This window comes from Chlorocebus sabaeus, chromosome 25, assembly GCF_047675955.1.
Source record: "Chlorocebus sabaeus isolate Y175 chromosome 25, mChlSab1.0.hap1, whole genome shotgun sequence".
Lineage (NCBI taxonomy): Eukaryota > Metazoa > Chordata > Mammalia > Primates > Cercopithecidae > Chlorocebus > Chlorocebus sabaeus.
The window spans coordinates 48841344-48857569 of NC_132928.1; the positions used below are offsets into that span (position 1 = coordinate 48841344).

Consider the following 16226-nt stretch of genomic DNA (forward strand, 5'->3'; position numbering starts at 1 on the left):
CAGTGTTTTTGAGAACATGGGGTCCTTCCATGCCATGTCAGTTGCAGGTGGGGCAGGCCAAAGGGGATGCTGAGTTACAGGAGGCAGAGAGCAGTCAGTCAAAGAGCAGGGAGGAGAATACAGCTGGGAAAATGACGAGAAGTTTCCATTGCATGGACTCAGCAGCGGATTTCTGGGGTCACCTCGGTTATGAGGCATAAACAGCAAAGCTTTAAAACTGATGTGAGAACAGTGTGTCTCCCCTTTTTCAAATTCCCCAGAGGAACCTACTCCCTGCTGTAGAACTTCACATCAAAGAAACAATGCACCTGATGGGAAGAAGTCTTTTCAGGACCCCAGAAGTGCCCATTGGTGGCCCATCAGAACAAGTCTGGCTGCTTCTCGTTTTTGGGTCTGCAGATTTGGGCAAGATGGCTAGAGGGCTGGAGGTTTCCCAAGGCCTCTAGATGCCGTTGTGCAAAATCAATCCTCCACACATCACTGGCCAGTAGTAGTATGCTCGTTCCACCACCCACTGACAGTGAGGAAGATCTTTTTGCTGTCAGAGAGGGCTGCCATTCACTAACATGCTGTAAGTCCGCTCCCTGGCTGCTGGAGTGCACAGGCGAGGGGGTCTTGAAGACCCTCGTGTCAAACTTGAGTGTCAGGCCTGCAGTTGGTTTCACCATAGATAACCCTTGTTGCCCTGCAGCTGGGGTAACTGTTATTGTGTGTCTTGACCTTTTGCTCTTCCTCTTCCTTGTCTGAACTGAGTTCCCTTCTTGGGTAAAGGACGACCTTTATGTTTATTTTCTTCTTCCACTATCCTGTCGCTCACTTGCACAGGAGTCCCATCTTATCTGTGGTTTCACTTTCTGAGGTTTCAGTTATCAGAATGGGTTGCACCAGAAAGCACGAGCCTATACGAAGACTTCAGCAAGGGAGTCCCTATATATATAAGGGAAGAAACAGTTTATCATCTAGTCAGTACAATCTGTGATTTCAAGCATCCACTGTGGGTCTTGGATTGTATCCCTGCAAAAAGGCACTAGGGCAGGGGGCACTTCTGTATACTTCAAAATATGTACACGATGAAAACATACAGTGTTATCTGTCAATCTGAAAACAAAATCGCCATGACTTCTGGGCACTGTAGTCCTACCTGTGGACTGGCTGCCTGACTGTGGAGTGTCCTCGTATTGGACATTAAGGGACTGTCCTAAGATGGCGACTTCTCATTTGGCAGCCTGTGGCAGCTGAGTTTGAATTTGGTGGTGGCCATCGCGTGTTAGGGTAGCCATAGAGCTGCTCCCTCTCAGCCACAGCAGCAAGCACAGTTTCACTTGACCCATTTTACACCTGTTGTCTCCACCCAAGCACCACGGCTCCAGCTAGGAAGGGCGGCCGTCGGGTGGCCAAGACCAACTCGTTACAGAGCCAGAAGCTGACCTACTGTCTTAAGGATTTCAACCGTGAAGTGCAAATACTATGGAAGCCAATTCAGTCAGGCAGAACCTCTCCCAGAAGATTGATAAGCTGCATGACCAGGCCACTCAGCGGCTTCCTGAGGCACAGTGTGACATGAACTGGTAATGCACAGACTGTGCATTCGTAGCTGTTTCGTGAGTAATATACACAGTGCGTGTCTTGGGTATTTTAAAGTACGTGAGAGGGTTGTTTCAGCAGCTGATGGGATGCCAAATGTTTGACTTTTTATTATTCCAGCCCTTCAGATTTCCCCAGAATTGTCACCTTCTAGAGCGTGTGTCTTCCCAGTGCGTTCCGGAAATTCTGTATACCACTGCCGTGTTGCTCAGAAAACAACAGAGCTTTCAGTCAGTTCAGGTAACCTTAGAATCTGCGCTGATGCCTCAGAAAGGAAGAAAGGCCAGTACGGCTTTGACTTGGGTGGCAGTCTTATTTCTCCCTTGGTTTCACTTCCTTTTCCATTTTGGTGGCTTCCCATTTCATCCCGTAGCCTCCTCTCAGAGGCTGTCCCACCCCTCCGCCCCCCAGCTCCATTCTTCCCTCTCTGGCCCATTTGTGTCCTCAGAGGTCTGGCTGCTGCCACTGCACCTGCCTCAGGCCCAGTGTCACCTCGCCAGGGCTTCAGCCAGCCTGGTTCCAGCTGCCACCCAGCAGCTCAGCTCAGCAGAACCTTCTGGCCCAGACTTTCACTCCCAACTCCCACCCAGGGGCAAATGCAGAAGACTCTGCTGGTGCAGCCAACACGGAGTGGGGCCAAGGGGAAGAGGAAAAGCAACAGCTTCCTGTGCTTCCCAGCTCAGAGCATTGGTAAGAGTGGGTGGAATTTGGCATTCTGCTTCTACCATTTTGAATGAATTGGCCTGTTCTTTATACCATCACCCCTCCCTTCCAAATCATTCATTCTGGGGTGTGCAGCCCATTTCTGTCTGTTTTCTAATGATATGACCAGAGCTGCCATGTAAGCTTGTGCCCTGCACAAGGATAGATACTCCACTGGGGAACAAATGGGACCAAAATCCACTCTGTGTTCTGCTGGCCAAGCCAGGTGACCTGGCCTGGGCTGCGTCCTCCCAGAAGAAGGGTTCATTTTTCCAGTTTGCACATGTGCTATTTGTGGGTTAGCTGAGGCCCTGCTCACGTCTTCGGTTGGTTCACAAACCAGAAACAGAACAAATGGCCAGAGATTAGTGTTGTAATCAAACTAGATTTACAACCAAGGCACGCTGAGTGGCATTATGGGTTTTATCCTGTTGCATGGCAAGGCTTTCATGCATGGGCTGTGCTCAGTGTCCTTTTTACTCAGCCATGCCAGCCATGGGGAAGCAGGAGGGGAGCTTGTTGGAGAAGGCAGCCTTAGTGAGAGCCTTGGTGCATTCCCCTGAAGCCATAGTTGGGGGCTTCTCCCTCAGCAGGGGTCCCCACAGTCTGAGTGCTTTTCAGAAATCTTGGGTCCAAGGGACCCCAAGGTTTTTTTTTTTTTTTTTTTTTTGTGGTAGAGCCTCACTCTGTCGCCCAGGCCAAAGTGCAATGGTGTAATCTCGGCTCACTGCAACCTCCGACTCCTGGGCTCAAGTAATACTCGTGCTTCAGCCTCCTGCCTAGTAGCTGGGACTACAGGTCCGCTCCACCAAGCCGGGCTAATTTTTGTATTTTTAGTAGAGATGAGGTTTTACCTTGTTGGCCAGGTTGGTCTCGAACTCCTGACCTCAAGTGATCCACCCGCCTCAGCCTCCCCAAGTGCTGGGATTACAAGTGTGAGCCACTTATGCCCAGCTGGTGCGACTCCAAATCTTCTGTCCAGACCCCGGGGTCTGAACTCATATTTAACTACTGAAAGGCATCAGCACTTGCCCTCTGGTTGAACTTGACCTTCTTACTGAGAACCAGCCAGGCAGGCATCAGATGCCTCAGGCTCCAGAGGAGAAGCTGGTGAGCAAATAGATCAGGAGCAACTGCTTTCACCATCAGGGATGAAAGTTGAAGGCCAAGAACACTTCCTTGTCCTGTGGTGCAGGGGTTGGGATGGAGGGGCAAGTCTTATAAATGGAAGAGAACTAAGTGTTGGGATTTAAAGGAAGGACATTTGCCGCCTGCCCCCAAATGCCCCCAAACCCTCCAAAATTCCACAGATTCCCTTGGCTTAACTCCTCTCACAGAGGTAAGCTAAGTTTCCTAATCTTGGTTTCCTAACTGCTAGATAATCCAGGGGAGCCAGAAAGTTTTGGTGGATTGAGGGAACCTACAGAGGTTGGGTAGAGATGTAGTAGGAGTTGAATTGTTCCCCCCCGAAAAAAATTCATGAAGTTGTAACCCCCAGTACCTCAGAATGTGGCCTTCTCTGGAAATAGGGTTGATGTAATTTGGGAAGGTGAGGTCATCCTGCAGTAGTAGGGTGGGCCCCTAATCCAGTATGACTGATGGCGTCATGAAAAGGGAACAGAGCCCTACAGTTTACACAGTGCTTTTATGCACATTTTTCTTATCCATTTCTGTAGGGTAGGCTTTAACATACCTGTTGATTTTACTCAAGTTTATTGCTTTTTTGGCCTACCATCTGTTAGCCTCACTTTTTCTAACTACAGGAACCCCTTCTGCCAAACATAGCATATTTTGGAAAATGACCCTACCCCATTCCAACATGTGCTTGTGTTGAGAGGCACCAGTCTTAATCCTCCTGCCCAGCCCTAGCCTAAAACAGTGTGTGTGCTGGTTGGGTTCTCCCTGTGAGTCCCCAGCTAATCTCATCTCTGCCCTTCCGTGCCCCAGGAGGCTGTACGCATCAGACTGCACTTCCAGAGCCCCCGGCCTCTGGTGGGGTTCGGCCATTGCAATGAGCATCCTCAAAAAAGACCAGAGAGCTGGAGGAGAGAGAGTTTGGGGCTTCATTCCCCAACCCACCTCACTACAGTCCCACCGGGGGCCACGATCACAGCTCTCACAAGGAGCATCCTCTGCCTGGGGAGCAGCTCTTGCTGAACTATGATAACAGTATTCTCTTTTACCCTTCACCTCTGGTGGAGGTAATGCTTCCCTCTGTGACACATCTCTGGACACTTCACCATCCCATACTGGTTTCCTCAGTCCTGATTATCCCCCTACAGATGCTGTCTTTGTTGAATTCATTTAAACCATATTGAGTGTACCATTTAGTTCTTGCCAGGACTGTTAGCTATGGCTTGTCTTAGAGGCTTATCCTGATGGTCTTGGTGATTAGGTCCAGAGGTGCCACATGATCTAACGCACATCAGAGTCCTCCTGTGACTTCCTTTTCCTTTTAATAACCAGAGCCGGGAGAGAGACGCCCATTCTTATAGAGTGGTGATGCGTGGAAGATATGAGCTTTGTATTGGCAGCCATGTCCCTACCTCATGGATAAAATCATTCACATCTTGGTTTTGATCTCTCAGGTCCCCACACTGCCCTGATTCCCACCTTTAAAATAGCATCCTACTTTGTGCTTGAGCCGGTTTACATAGGTTTCTGTTACCTGCAACCATTAAGAGATAGTTTTTCAGCTAGGAAATGGGAGAGTCAAAGCTCAGACTCCAGTCATCTGCCTCCAAAGCCTGTACTTTTGGCAGAGGCTCCATATTCATAACTGTGGCCAGATACCTCCCCTGCTATTGGCCACAACTGAGAAAACCCCTCCTACTCCTGTGAGGAAAGGCACCGTGTCTAGGTATTTCCTGTAGCATGATGCAGGGGTAATTCATTTTGAATAATAAGATCATACACAAAAAGTTCTGTATTAACTAAAAGTTGACCAATTGAATCGTATCTTTAAGGTATAAGAAGAGCTCTTTGCTGGAAGGAATCTTGTCATTAAGCCATTAGTAAAGCAGAGACCCTCTGTTTGTCCTGGTAAATCCAGATTTTCACTCCTACTGGTGGTGTGTGAGCTCTTTGTTAACTAAAAAATTTGTAAGAATTGCTCTACCTCCCAAAGAATTTCCCAGCTTATCATTGATGGAAGAATTTGCCTCAATGGATCCCCAAAAACAAGGTGCCCTTGGAGGTACTCCACTCTGTCAAGAAAAGGGGAACTGTCAAATCTTGTCAAGATGCTACCCAAAAGTAACCAGAGAAAGTTCATGGGGGGGCTCTAGCCATGAGATCACAACAGGCCAACTAAAGAGATGGCTTCAGGATAGGGTGGATGTAACCTAGATTAGAGGAGTTATGTACAGAAACAGTTGTTCAGGCAATGCAGGAACAAGGCCTCCTCTCTTTACCTGTTCTTTGTAGGGTGTCTTTCCCATAGGCTCTCCCTGTGAGCCCCGATCTCATCTCATCTCTGCCCTTCCGTGCCCCAGGAGGCTATACACATCAGACTGCACTTCCAGAGCCCCCGGCCTCTGGTTGGTTTTGGCCACTGCAATGAGCATCCTCAAAAAAGACCAGAGAGCTGGAGGAGAGAGAGGCTGGGGCTGTGGAATCTCTTTAGCCAGGCAATACATTCTTTTTCCAGCCAATTCTTTTGATATCGCAGCTCATGCTGATTGGCCTCCCATGCCCGCTTGACGGTGTGAGCCACATTATCTACAGCCAGCCAGGAGAGGCTGTCTTTATTGAAGATCAGGAAATCCTGCCCGTCATATGCATACTGCAGAAATCCTGTGGTGCTTCCATCCTCCAGCAGCTCACAGCCAATCATTCTCTGGTAAGTGTGAGACCCTGGAACACACATGCAAGCCCAGGGGGGTCCACACAGGGACAGAGGTGGACTCTCAAGTGCTGGGAGTGGGGGCATGGCTGGAAGCATCCTCTGGTCTACATTACCTCACCCCCCAGGCCTGCTGTGGCATTGCTGAGTCCCCAGGAGGTCCCTCTTGTGGAAGCCCACCTGACAGCAAGGTTGTTTTTTAAATTTTTTTTGGTGGTTGTTCAAATAGCTTTAGGGATACAAGTAGGTTTTGGTTGCATGGATGAATTGTGTAGTGGTGAAGTCTGGGCTTTTAGTGTATCTGTCGCCCGAATCGTGTATGTTGTACTCGGTAGGTGATTATTTTCACCCCTCGCCCACCTTCCACCCTTACCCTTCCTGAGTCGCCAGTGTCCATTATACCACTCTGACAACAGGTATTTGTGAAGTACCTACTGCATGCCAAAGGAATGTGATGTGTAATAATTCCTGCCTTGGGAAGTTATCCTGTAATAGGAATGATTGATTGATAAACTGTGGCTATTTGAGTGCAGTGGAGGAGGGAGAGAGAGGCAGGAGCCAGAAATATCACTGAGAAAGTTAATGTCATTATGCATAAGCAAGCAAGTCACCAGGCCTGGCTACCAGGAAGTGAGACACAGAATGGGCAAATTTAGAATGGGAAAGGAGATGGGGATATTGGGAAGGGGGATGCGGCAGAAGATAAAGGGCTTCTGGGGGAGAGAGGAACAGTCCAGAAGATGCACAGGCAAATGGGAAGCTCTGAACTCCACCAACCGGATTTCCCAGGTTTTGCCAAAAGCCACAGCAGGTACAAGTCAGCATTGCTCATTGGAGGTCAGCCCAGGGCCCTCGGCGGGGTGGGGTGGGATGGGGGAAGCGCCCATCTCTGCCGCATGCACACCTGAGTGATTGTAGTGCCTCTGCAGGCGCTTCAGTTCCGCCTTGAACATCTGCTGCCAGCCCCTCAGCAGCTGAGTGTACCTCTCCCAGTGATCAGGCGCGAGGTTCTCTGCCATCCATGGGGCCCGTGGCTCCTTCTGCCGAGTGACACTGTCATATGTGGTAATAGGGTGTGAGTCCACATACCCAACTGAAATAAATTCAGGGACCCCATGGCCAGGATCCGAAACGCCCAGAAAATATCTCAGAGAGTGCGTCCCTGGGAAGGAAGCAAAGAAGGAAGACATGTAGGGTCCCAGACTATCCAGATTCTTCAACTGCATTCATTTAGCCCCACACGAGTGCTCCCTACTCAGCTATACCGAGGCCTCCAGGCCCCAGCTGCTGTTTCCGCTTACAGAACCACAGAACCCAGGAACCAGGGCCTGGACAAGAACAGAGCTCCAGCCCAGTGACTTGGAACCTTTCTTGTTCAGGTTTGCAAATGCAGGATGGAATTTTATAGGTAATCTCAACTCATAAGCAAAGTACAGAGCAAGCTTGTCCAACCCACGGCCCAGGATGGCTTTGAATGTGGCCAACACAGAATTTGTAAACGTTCTTAAAACATGAGGTTTTTTTGTGATTTTTTTTTTTTTTTTTTTTTTTTTTTTAGCTTATCAGCTATTGTTAGTGTATTTTATGTGTGGCCCATGACAATTCTTCTAATGTGGCCCAGGAAAACCAAAAGATTGGACACCCCTGGTATAGAGTGCTGCTCTGGTTATAGGGGGAATGGGGAAGACACAGGGGGAGCTATCCCTGCGGGAGCCCTCAAAAACTCTGAGGTCTTGAAAACCCTGATAATCCAGCCCTCTTGTTTTACCAGAGAAGTCTGTGGGTGGATAAATGAGGATCCCCACTCCACTTCTGTGTGCCCGTGTGAGAACACACACACAAACACGTGCGCATATACAGCAGCTCGGTCAGAACGAGATTCCTGTTAGGACTCAGGCCTAAGTGACTATCGGGCAGGTAGTGTCTATAGTGTGGAGATGTTGGACAAAGGGATGATTCATTTTCTGAATGGAACCATGTGAGATTTCTTCACACTACCCAGAATAGTGTGCAATTTAAAACTTATGAATTGTGTATTTCTGGAATTTTCCATTTAAATTTTTGGAATGCAGTTGACCACTGGTAGCTGAAACCATGGAAAGTAACAGCGAAGATAAGGGGCTACTACTGTTTGTACATTGTGGAATGGTTAGATCTAGCTTCCTAACAACTGTATTACCTCATATCATTCACATAGAGATGATTTTTTTTTTTTTTTTTTTTGGAGATGAAGTCTCTCTCTGTCACCCAGACTGGAGTGCAGTGGTGCGATCTCAACTCACTGCAACCTCCACCTCTTGGGTTCAAGCAATTCTGATGCCTCAACCTTCCAAGTAGCTGGGATTACAGGCGTGCCCCCCAACACCTGGCTAATTTTTGTATTTTTAGTAGAGATGGGGTTTCACCATGTTGGCCAGGATGGTCTTGAACTCCTGGCCTCAAGTGGTTCACTCGTCTTGGCCCCACAACATGCTGGGTTATAGGCATGAACCACCGTGCCTGTCCAAGATGGTCTTCCTTTAATGTCCAGCTGCCTGCACCCAACTGCCAGCCTTAAAAAAAAAAAAAAAAAAAAAAGCTTATACTTCAAATAGTGAGGTCTTATTCTTGTGGGGCTCACATTGGTCTGCTGTATATAAACAGGATGCCATTCTCACCTGTTTATTTGCCAATTAATTAATGCTCACTGGGAAACTGTGCTCTCTGGTGTTGAATCCAGAACACAAAGAGAGTTTCGAGTAGAGTAGAATGATCCTTCAGCCCTGAGCAGCATTGCTATGAATCTCATGATGGAAGCGCATGCTCCGTAACACAGGGTGGAGGTCAAACTCCAAAACAGCTGCCTTCTGTAGTTATCATCTTTAAGGACAGACTCAGAGGCTCAGCCCCTTATTAGCCATGAAAACAATTACAGCTCACCCCAACATACATACATGGTAGCCATTTGGTGCAATGCATTTTGGATTTGGCCATTAGGACTGCATTTTCTCTGGGACGACCCTAAGGCACTTACCAGGGGGCAGACTGATGCTAACTTGTCATATGTCCTCCTCACCGCTGGTGACTTGCCTTTTGCAAATACCGAAGTTCTGAAAGGTATAGTGGCACCTTGGTCAGGTTGCTGCAATCTAGATAAATTTTGGAGTTCTTTATTATATTAAAGACTCTTTATTAATACAGATTGAGGGGAAGAGGAAGAAAGAAGCAGCTTGGTTTTTCTCTGCCATAAATGAACATGTTGGTGCTGTTTTCCTTCAGACATGCCCTTTGTGCAGAGCTGCCCTTCCCCAGGGCTGTGTGGGCGTTAACTGTGCTTAGACAGCGATTGTTCCAGCTGCCTGCCCTACTGCTTGGGTTTCACATGAACATTTCATGCAATGCACCTGGTTTGCCAACTGCGGCCAGACCTTTGTGCAAAATTGTATTTTACCACTTTTTAAAAGGTTATGAGCTGTCAAACCTGGAGGCCACTTGGTTATTCAGGGGGTGTTTGGAATAAGACCACCCGGCTTCGTTCTTTGCTGACCAAGGCCCTGTTCCCTGGCTTTTGTGGCAGCCCAGCGCTCCGCTCCAGCCAAGCTTTCCATCAGCCCTGGGGTGGGACCGAGTTCAGGGTTTTTTCCTGCTCTGCAGAAAGCAGATTTTAGCTGAGATCATCCTACTGAAGGACAACTGTGACCCTGCAGTTAAAGTCTGTTCTGGGAAAAGCAGATGTCTTCATCTTCAGGAAAGTAGAATATCTGTGCCCTGTCATCTGTGTGGGGCAAGGAGAGGACAGCCAGGTGTCCCGCTAATATGTTTTTGGAATTGCTTTTAGACTCCATGTGATTACTTCGTAACTGACACAGGCTGGGCTCCAGCTCTCAACAAACAGACTTCAGAGAATGCTGGGGGTGACGGGTGACCTAGAAGCCATCTAGGAAAGGGCCAGAGAAAGCAAGCTGAAACCGATTATGGGTTCTGTTTCTCTAGCTGGAACTATCCTTTCACCGGCTCATTCGTAATCAGAAATTAGTCTAATTCAAAGACAGAATGTGTAATATGTGACAAAAGTCAGCAGGAATAAACTATTATGTTTTTTCCAAGGATAAATAACCTTATGGTGTTTTCATGTTAAATAACTAGAAGATACAAACCAAAGAAGTAGGATCAAGAATTAGAATTACAAATCCCTGGGTGGTTTCCAGATGGTGCCTGACTCCTCGACATAAAGAGAGGAGGGCCAGAGCCCTAGTGCCATGGTTTACAACCGTGAGACACAGGTAAATTTGTGTTTCCTGTGTATGGCGGGTCTCCAGGTGTGGTGTGGGACCAGCAGTCGCATCTCTGCATGGAGGACTTGCTGGAAATGCAAGGCGAGGCCTGCAGTGTGTTTCACCATGCCCTCCTGGGGGTTCTGTTGCATGCTCTAGTTTGAGAACCACTGCTACATGGACTTTAGGTTACAGTAAAACAATAACCCCTGCAAAATGAAACATTATCCATGGCTTTGATTTTCATCATAATGTGAAATAAAATCTGATGACACTATAAACTTAAAACCCTAATCCCCCCACAGTACTGTGTAAAACAAAAAACTAGCCATCCTTAAAAGTAATATTTTTACACCATGAAGTCTCAGTTACTCTTGAGATCATATTACAACTATATGAAGAATATTGTTCAGCATTAAAGAAGTGGAGATGCCACGAGCCTTGGCCTGGGTGTTTTTTGTTTGTTAATTGTTTCTTAGTTTTGTTTTTAGTTCTTTTCATACCTAAGCACAGCTCTGTTCTTTTCCTCCCACCCCCTCTAATAAAAGACATGTGCATCTGCCTGGGGTAGGAAAAGTTTGTAACTGCTGGAATATCTGAATTATCAATTATGCTTTCTCTGGCTGAGCAAGTTATATGAATTCTTAAACCCCCAAGTAGCCTGATATGGTTTGGCTGTGTCCACATTCAAATCTCAACTTGAATTGTATCTCCTAGAATTCCCACATGTTGTGGGAGAGACCCAGGGGGAGGTAATTGAATCATGGGGGCTGGTCTTTCCCATGCTATTCTCGTGATAGTGAATAAATCTCATGAGATCTGATGGGTTTTATCAGATTTCTGCTTGTGCTTCCTCCTCATTTCTCTCTTGCTGCTGCCATGTAAGAAGTGCCTTTCACCCTCCGCCATGATCCTCCCCAGCCAGGTGAAACTGTAAGTCCAATTAAACTTCCTTTTCTTCCCAGTCTCGGGTATGTCTTTGTCAGCAGTGTAAAAATGGACTAGTACAGTAAATTGGTACCAGTAGAGTGGGACATTGCTGAAAAGATACCCGAAAATGTGGAAGTGACTTTGGAACTGGGTAACAGACAGAGGTTGGAACAGTTTAGAGGGCTCAGAAGAAAACAGGAAAATGTGGGAAAGTTTGGAACTTCCTAGAGACTTGTGGAATGGCTTTGACCAAAAGCCTGATAGTGATATGAACAATAAGGTCCAGGCTGAGGTGGTCTCAGATGGAGATGAAGAACTTGTTGGGAACTGGTGCAAAGGTGATTCTTTTTATGTTCTAGCAAAGAGATTGGCTGCATTTTGCCCTTGCCCTAGAGATTTGTGGAGCTTTGAACTTGAGAGAGATGATTTCAGGTATCTGGCAGAAGAAATTTCTAAGCAGCAAAGCATTCACATTGTGACTTAGGTGCTGTTAAAAGCATTCTGTTTAAAAAGGGAAACAGAGCATAAAAGTTCAGAAAATTTGCAGCTTGATGATACAGTAGAAAAGAAAACTCCATTTTCTGGGGAGAAATTCAAGCCAGCTGCAGAAATTTGCCTAAGTAGCAAAGAGCCTAATGTTAATCTCTAAGACCATGGGGAAAGTGTCTCCAGGCCATGTCAGAGACCTTCACAGCAACCCCTCCCATCACAGGCCTGGAGGCCCAGGAGGAAAAAGTGATTTCATGGGCCAGGCCCAGGGTCCCCGTGCTGTGTGCAGCCTAGGGACTTGGTGCCCTGTGTCCCAGCCACTCCAGCCATGACTGAAAGGGACCAATGTACAGCTTGGGCTGTGGCTTCAGAGGGTGGAAGCCCCAAGCCTGGGCAGCATCCATGTGGTGTTGAATGTGTTGGGAACCTCCACCTAAATTTCAGAAGATGTATGGAAATGCCTGGATGCCCAGGCAGAAGATTGCTGCAGGGGCGGGGCCCTCATGGAGAACCTCTGCTAGAGTAGTGCAGACGGGAAATGTGGGGTTAGATCCCCCACATAGAGCCCCTACTGGGGCACTGCCTAGTGGAGTTGTGAGAAGAGGGCCACCGTCCTCCAGATCCCAGAATGGTAGATCCATTTACAGTTTGCACTGTGCACCTGGAAAAGCCACAGACACTCAATGCCAGCCCATGAAAGCAGCCAGGAGGGTGGGTATACCCTGCAAAGCCACAGGGGCAGAGCTGCCCAAGACTATGGGAACCCACCTCTTGCTGTCAGCATGAGTTGGATATGAGATACAGAGTCAAAGAACACTATTTTAGAGCTTTAAAATGTGACTGCCCTGCTGGATTTCAGACTTGCATGGGGCCTTGTAGCCCCTTTGTTTTGGCCAATTTCTCCCATTTGGAACAGCTGAATTTACCCAATGCCTGTACCCCCATTGTATCTAGGAAGTAACTAGCTTGCTTTTGATTTTACAGGCTCATTGATGGAAGGGACTTTTCTTGTCTCAGATGAGACTTTGGACTGTGGACTTTTGGATTAATGCTAGAAATGAGTTAAGACTTTGGGGGGACTGTTGGGAAGGCATGATTGGTTTTGAAATGTGAAGACATGAGATTTGGAAGGCACAGGGGTGGAATGATATGGTTTGGCTGTGTCCCCATTCAACTCTTAACTTGAATTGTATCTCCCAGAATTCCCACGTGTTTTGAGAGGGACCCAGGGGGAGGTAAATGAATCATGGAGGCCAGTCTTTCCAGTGCTATATATATATCATGATATATTCTCATGATAGTGAAAAAGTCTCACAAGATCTGATGGGTTTATCAGGGGCTTCCACTGTTGCTTCCTCCTCATTTCTCTCTTGCTGCTGCCATGTAAGAAGTGCCTTTCGCACTCTGCCATGATCCTCCCCATCCATGTGGAGCTGTAAGTCAAATTAAAGCTCCTTTTCTTCCCAGTCTCAGGTATATCTTTTTCAGCAGCACAAAAATGGACTAATACATAACCATACTGTGTATGCAAAATATTACACAGCACAGAGTTTCAATGAGACAGTGAACTTGGGAGAACAGACCAGAACAGAAAGGAATGAGTCCTTCATTCCCCCCCTCACTGAAGTGCTGGCAAACAACAATATTGCCCAAGCAAATTGGTAGTTGAAAGAGCCTACCCTAAATTCTGTGGGGATGAGGTGATGAGGTGATGAGGCTACATAAGGTCCTTAAGGGCAGAGAGATCTTGATCATTCCATTTGCCATCATCATCCTCACTGATACTAATTTCTATGTGCCAGGCACTGTTCTAAGTACTGTGTACTAACACACAGAATTCTAAAAATGAGAAGTTTCCTCATCTGTTAAATCTGCAGATAAGGAAATTGGGACACAGAAAAGTCATTTTCCAAAGGTCACACAGGTGGTGAGAGGCAGAGCTGCTTACTGTGACCCTAGTGCCTAGCACAGAAGGTGCCATATCAGAGCTTGCTAAGTCCTTAGCTTGATTTCTCCCAGACATAGTAGCTAGGGAGAAAAGGTGATGGCAAATAAACATACTGACCAGCCTCACCAGAGAAACGAGTGCTTAGAGAGTTAAGGTTATACGTATCCTCTAATAAAGGCAGATCATCTCCCCGACCCGATGGACTGTCGCTTTGGCAGAGGGAGACAGTTTGCATCTGCAAGCCTGAGGGGTCCAGTTCCACAGGTGGACAGTGACACGATTCTACTCATGGCTTTGCTGTGCAGCAAAACAGTGATTTGCCATCATTCCAAAGGTCCCAAAATGTTAAAAGGCAAGACCTGAGGCAAAAATGAAACTCACAGGAAGGGAGGGCCTGTCATGGCACCATAATAGGTCACTGTCCTAGAGGACAAATTTCAAATCAGTAAATGATCCTTGGTGCCTCCAGGTGTCAGCTGTATGCCCACCTGCCCAGGTGCTGCTACATGGAGCATTAGCAGTGACTGTTTGTGCAGGGGCAGGCTGAGCCTGAGCAAGCATCACCACAGATGCACTTCAGAGAGGGGGCAGTGGGCTCCAGAAGCCAGTGTGGGCATGTGCTTCCTATTCCAGCCTCTTTGGATGGTGTTTTCTCCCCACCTCCCTTCCCAGCCCACTTGCTCACATACCATCAGATGCTTTCTCTGGGCACAGTAAGATTGGCTGGCCTTCGAAGAGGTCAATAACTCTACACTTCCTAAAAGTTTTATCTAAACAGTCACCAATAGTTCTGGCCAATATTTGATGCAAATCTGATGTGTGGGGTAGGTCTTTGACCAAGGCTGTAGGGATGCGGTAAGGAGCAAAACATTTTCATTCAGTTCTCAACCCGACAAGAGAAATACTGTTGAGACCAACTTTACACCTGAAAACTGGGGCATGGAGCAATAAAGAAATTTGTGTAAGGCTACAACTAGTAAATGGTAGAGACAGAATCGGAGTCCAGGTTGGCCTGGACCACACGAGGCCTCCATGAAGAGAAAAGACACTGGCCTGACTTCAGTGGTGGCAAGCAGATGTCTCACTAAGCCATCCCTCTAACCTGAGAAGTGGTAGCATAAGGCTGAGGAGGGGGGAGAGGGGACACAACAGCTGTGCCAGTTAGTGGTGGATTAAAGCACTGAACCAGAAGTACCTGGGATAAAGCATGGATACCAGTTGCCTTGGACTTGACCACATTTCGAGTCCACTGTAGGGTTCAAGAGATCTACTGGCTCCGGGTTTCACACAGGTCTGCCTTGCTGATAAATGTTTTGGAGTTTTTGTGTATTTGGCTGGAAATAAGCAAAAAATAAAATGAGCCAAACCCCTTATTGTATAAACCCAGAAAATCCTGGAGACTTAGTCTGGGGGGCTCAGGATGAGAAAGCAAATTGTGGCCTCTGAATGCCGCTCCCGTGGATGCCAGCACCTCTTGTTCCTGAGTTAACACCAGAGCTGGATGGAGGCTGGTGAGCTTGGGGTCTTGGGGGCCATGGGGTCCTAGAGTGGGCTCTCCTGGGAGCCTTTCTGCTCCTCAGATAGAGTGGGGTCTCCTGCCTTGGGGCTTCCATTGTAGCCCTGCACGCTGGCCTTTTTTCGTAACTGAAGCTGTATCCATCCTGGGGATGTGGGTACCCTAAGGGCAGGGCAGGCCTCTCCCCAGTGCCTGGCACTGGGCCAGAACCCTAAGGGCAGCTCCACACTGTGAGTAGGGGCCTGAGCCCAGACTGCAGAAGGACAAGACAAAGGCAGGCCCGGCAGGCAGCCTGGCAGCCACAGGAGAGCTCCGGATACCCTCCAGCACTGGCAGGGCAGCTGTTAAGCCCTGGCTCCATGGGCACATATCAGCGCCAGTCCCCGCAGCCCCCTTCCTTGGGGTCCAGCACTCCGACCTGGCCAACCCACAGCCAGAGCACGCTGGGCAGAGCTTCTTGCCAAGGAAGGCTCTTGCCATTTCTAAGCAGGTGCTCTGGCTCTGTAGGAAAGAGGGAAGCTTCTCTGTGGATATGTGGGGGAGGGAGGGAGAAAGGGAAGGCCTGTTCATGCAGGTGGCAGCAGGGCGTTTTGAGTCGCTCCAGAACTAGCCTGGGGACTTGGGGTGGGAAATGGGTTGGGCAGATGGAGTAGGGAAGTCCACTTGTTGCCAGGTAAGTTTGGTGGAGGATAAACAAGCAATTCTGCCTAAAGAGTCACAGTAAAGAGCCCTTGGTACAAGATCCTATGGGATCTAAGGGGAGGAGCCGAAGTCAGCATGCAGTATTGGGAATGCTTCCAGAGACAGACACCTCTAATATTTTTGAAGGCTGCCACGGGGTCTGTGGGTGGACAGGGAAAGGGCATTCCAACCAAGACACATGCATAAGCATGAGAGAGTAGGTGGGTGCATGGATGGGTGAAGTTGGGGCTGGTGAGATCCAGGAGCCAACAAACAAAG

The 16226-nt window shown here is 48.0% G+C and overlaps 1 protein-coding gene across 1 annotated transcript; it reads right to left on the reverse strand.

Moving 5' to 3' along the window:
• Positions 1 to 4077: 4077 nt before the first annotated feature.
• LOC103230492 (major histocompatibility complex class I-related gene protein-like) lies at positions 4078 to 7657 on the reverse strand. The gene is made up of 2 exons (XM_073011721.1): positions 7035 to 7657; positions 4078 to 6141 (listed from the first exon to the last, which is right to left on the reverse strand). Exons 1-2 carry the CDS (start codon positions 7354 to 7356, stop codon positions 5855 to 5857), a joined length of 609 nt encoding a protein of 202 aa, XP_072867822.1. The 5' UTR covers positions 7357 to 7657; the 3' UTR covers positions 4078 to 5854.
• Between the last annotated feature and the right edge of the window lie 8569 nt (positions 7658 to 16226).

Bases quoted from the DNA above. Each gene is read 5' to 3' on its own strand.
- LOC103230492 (XM_073011721.1), bottom strand. From the start codon at position 7,356: ATGCAGTTGAAGAATCTGGATAGTCTGGGACCCTACATGTCTTCCTTC. The intron at 6,142-7,034 runs GTGTGCATGCGG...TGTGTGTTCCAG, and splicing joins GAGGCACTACAATCACTCAG to GGTCTCACACTTACCAGAGA.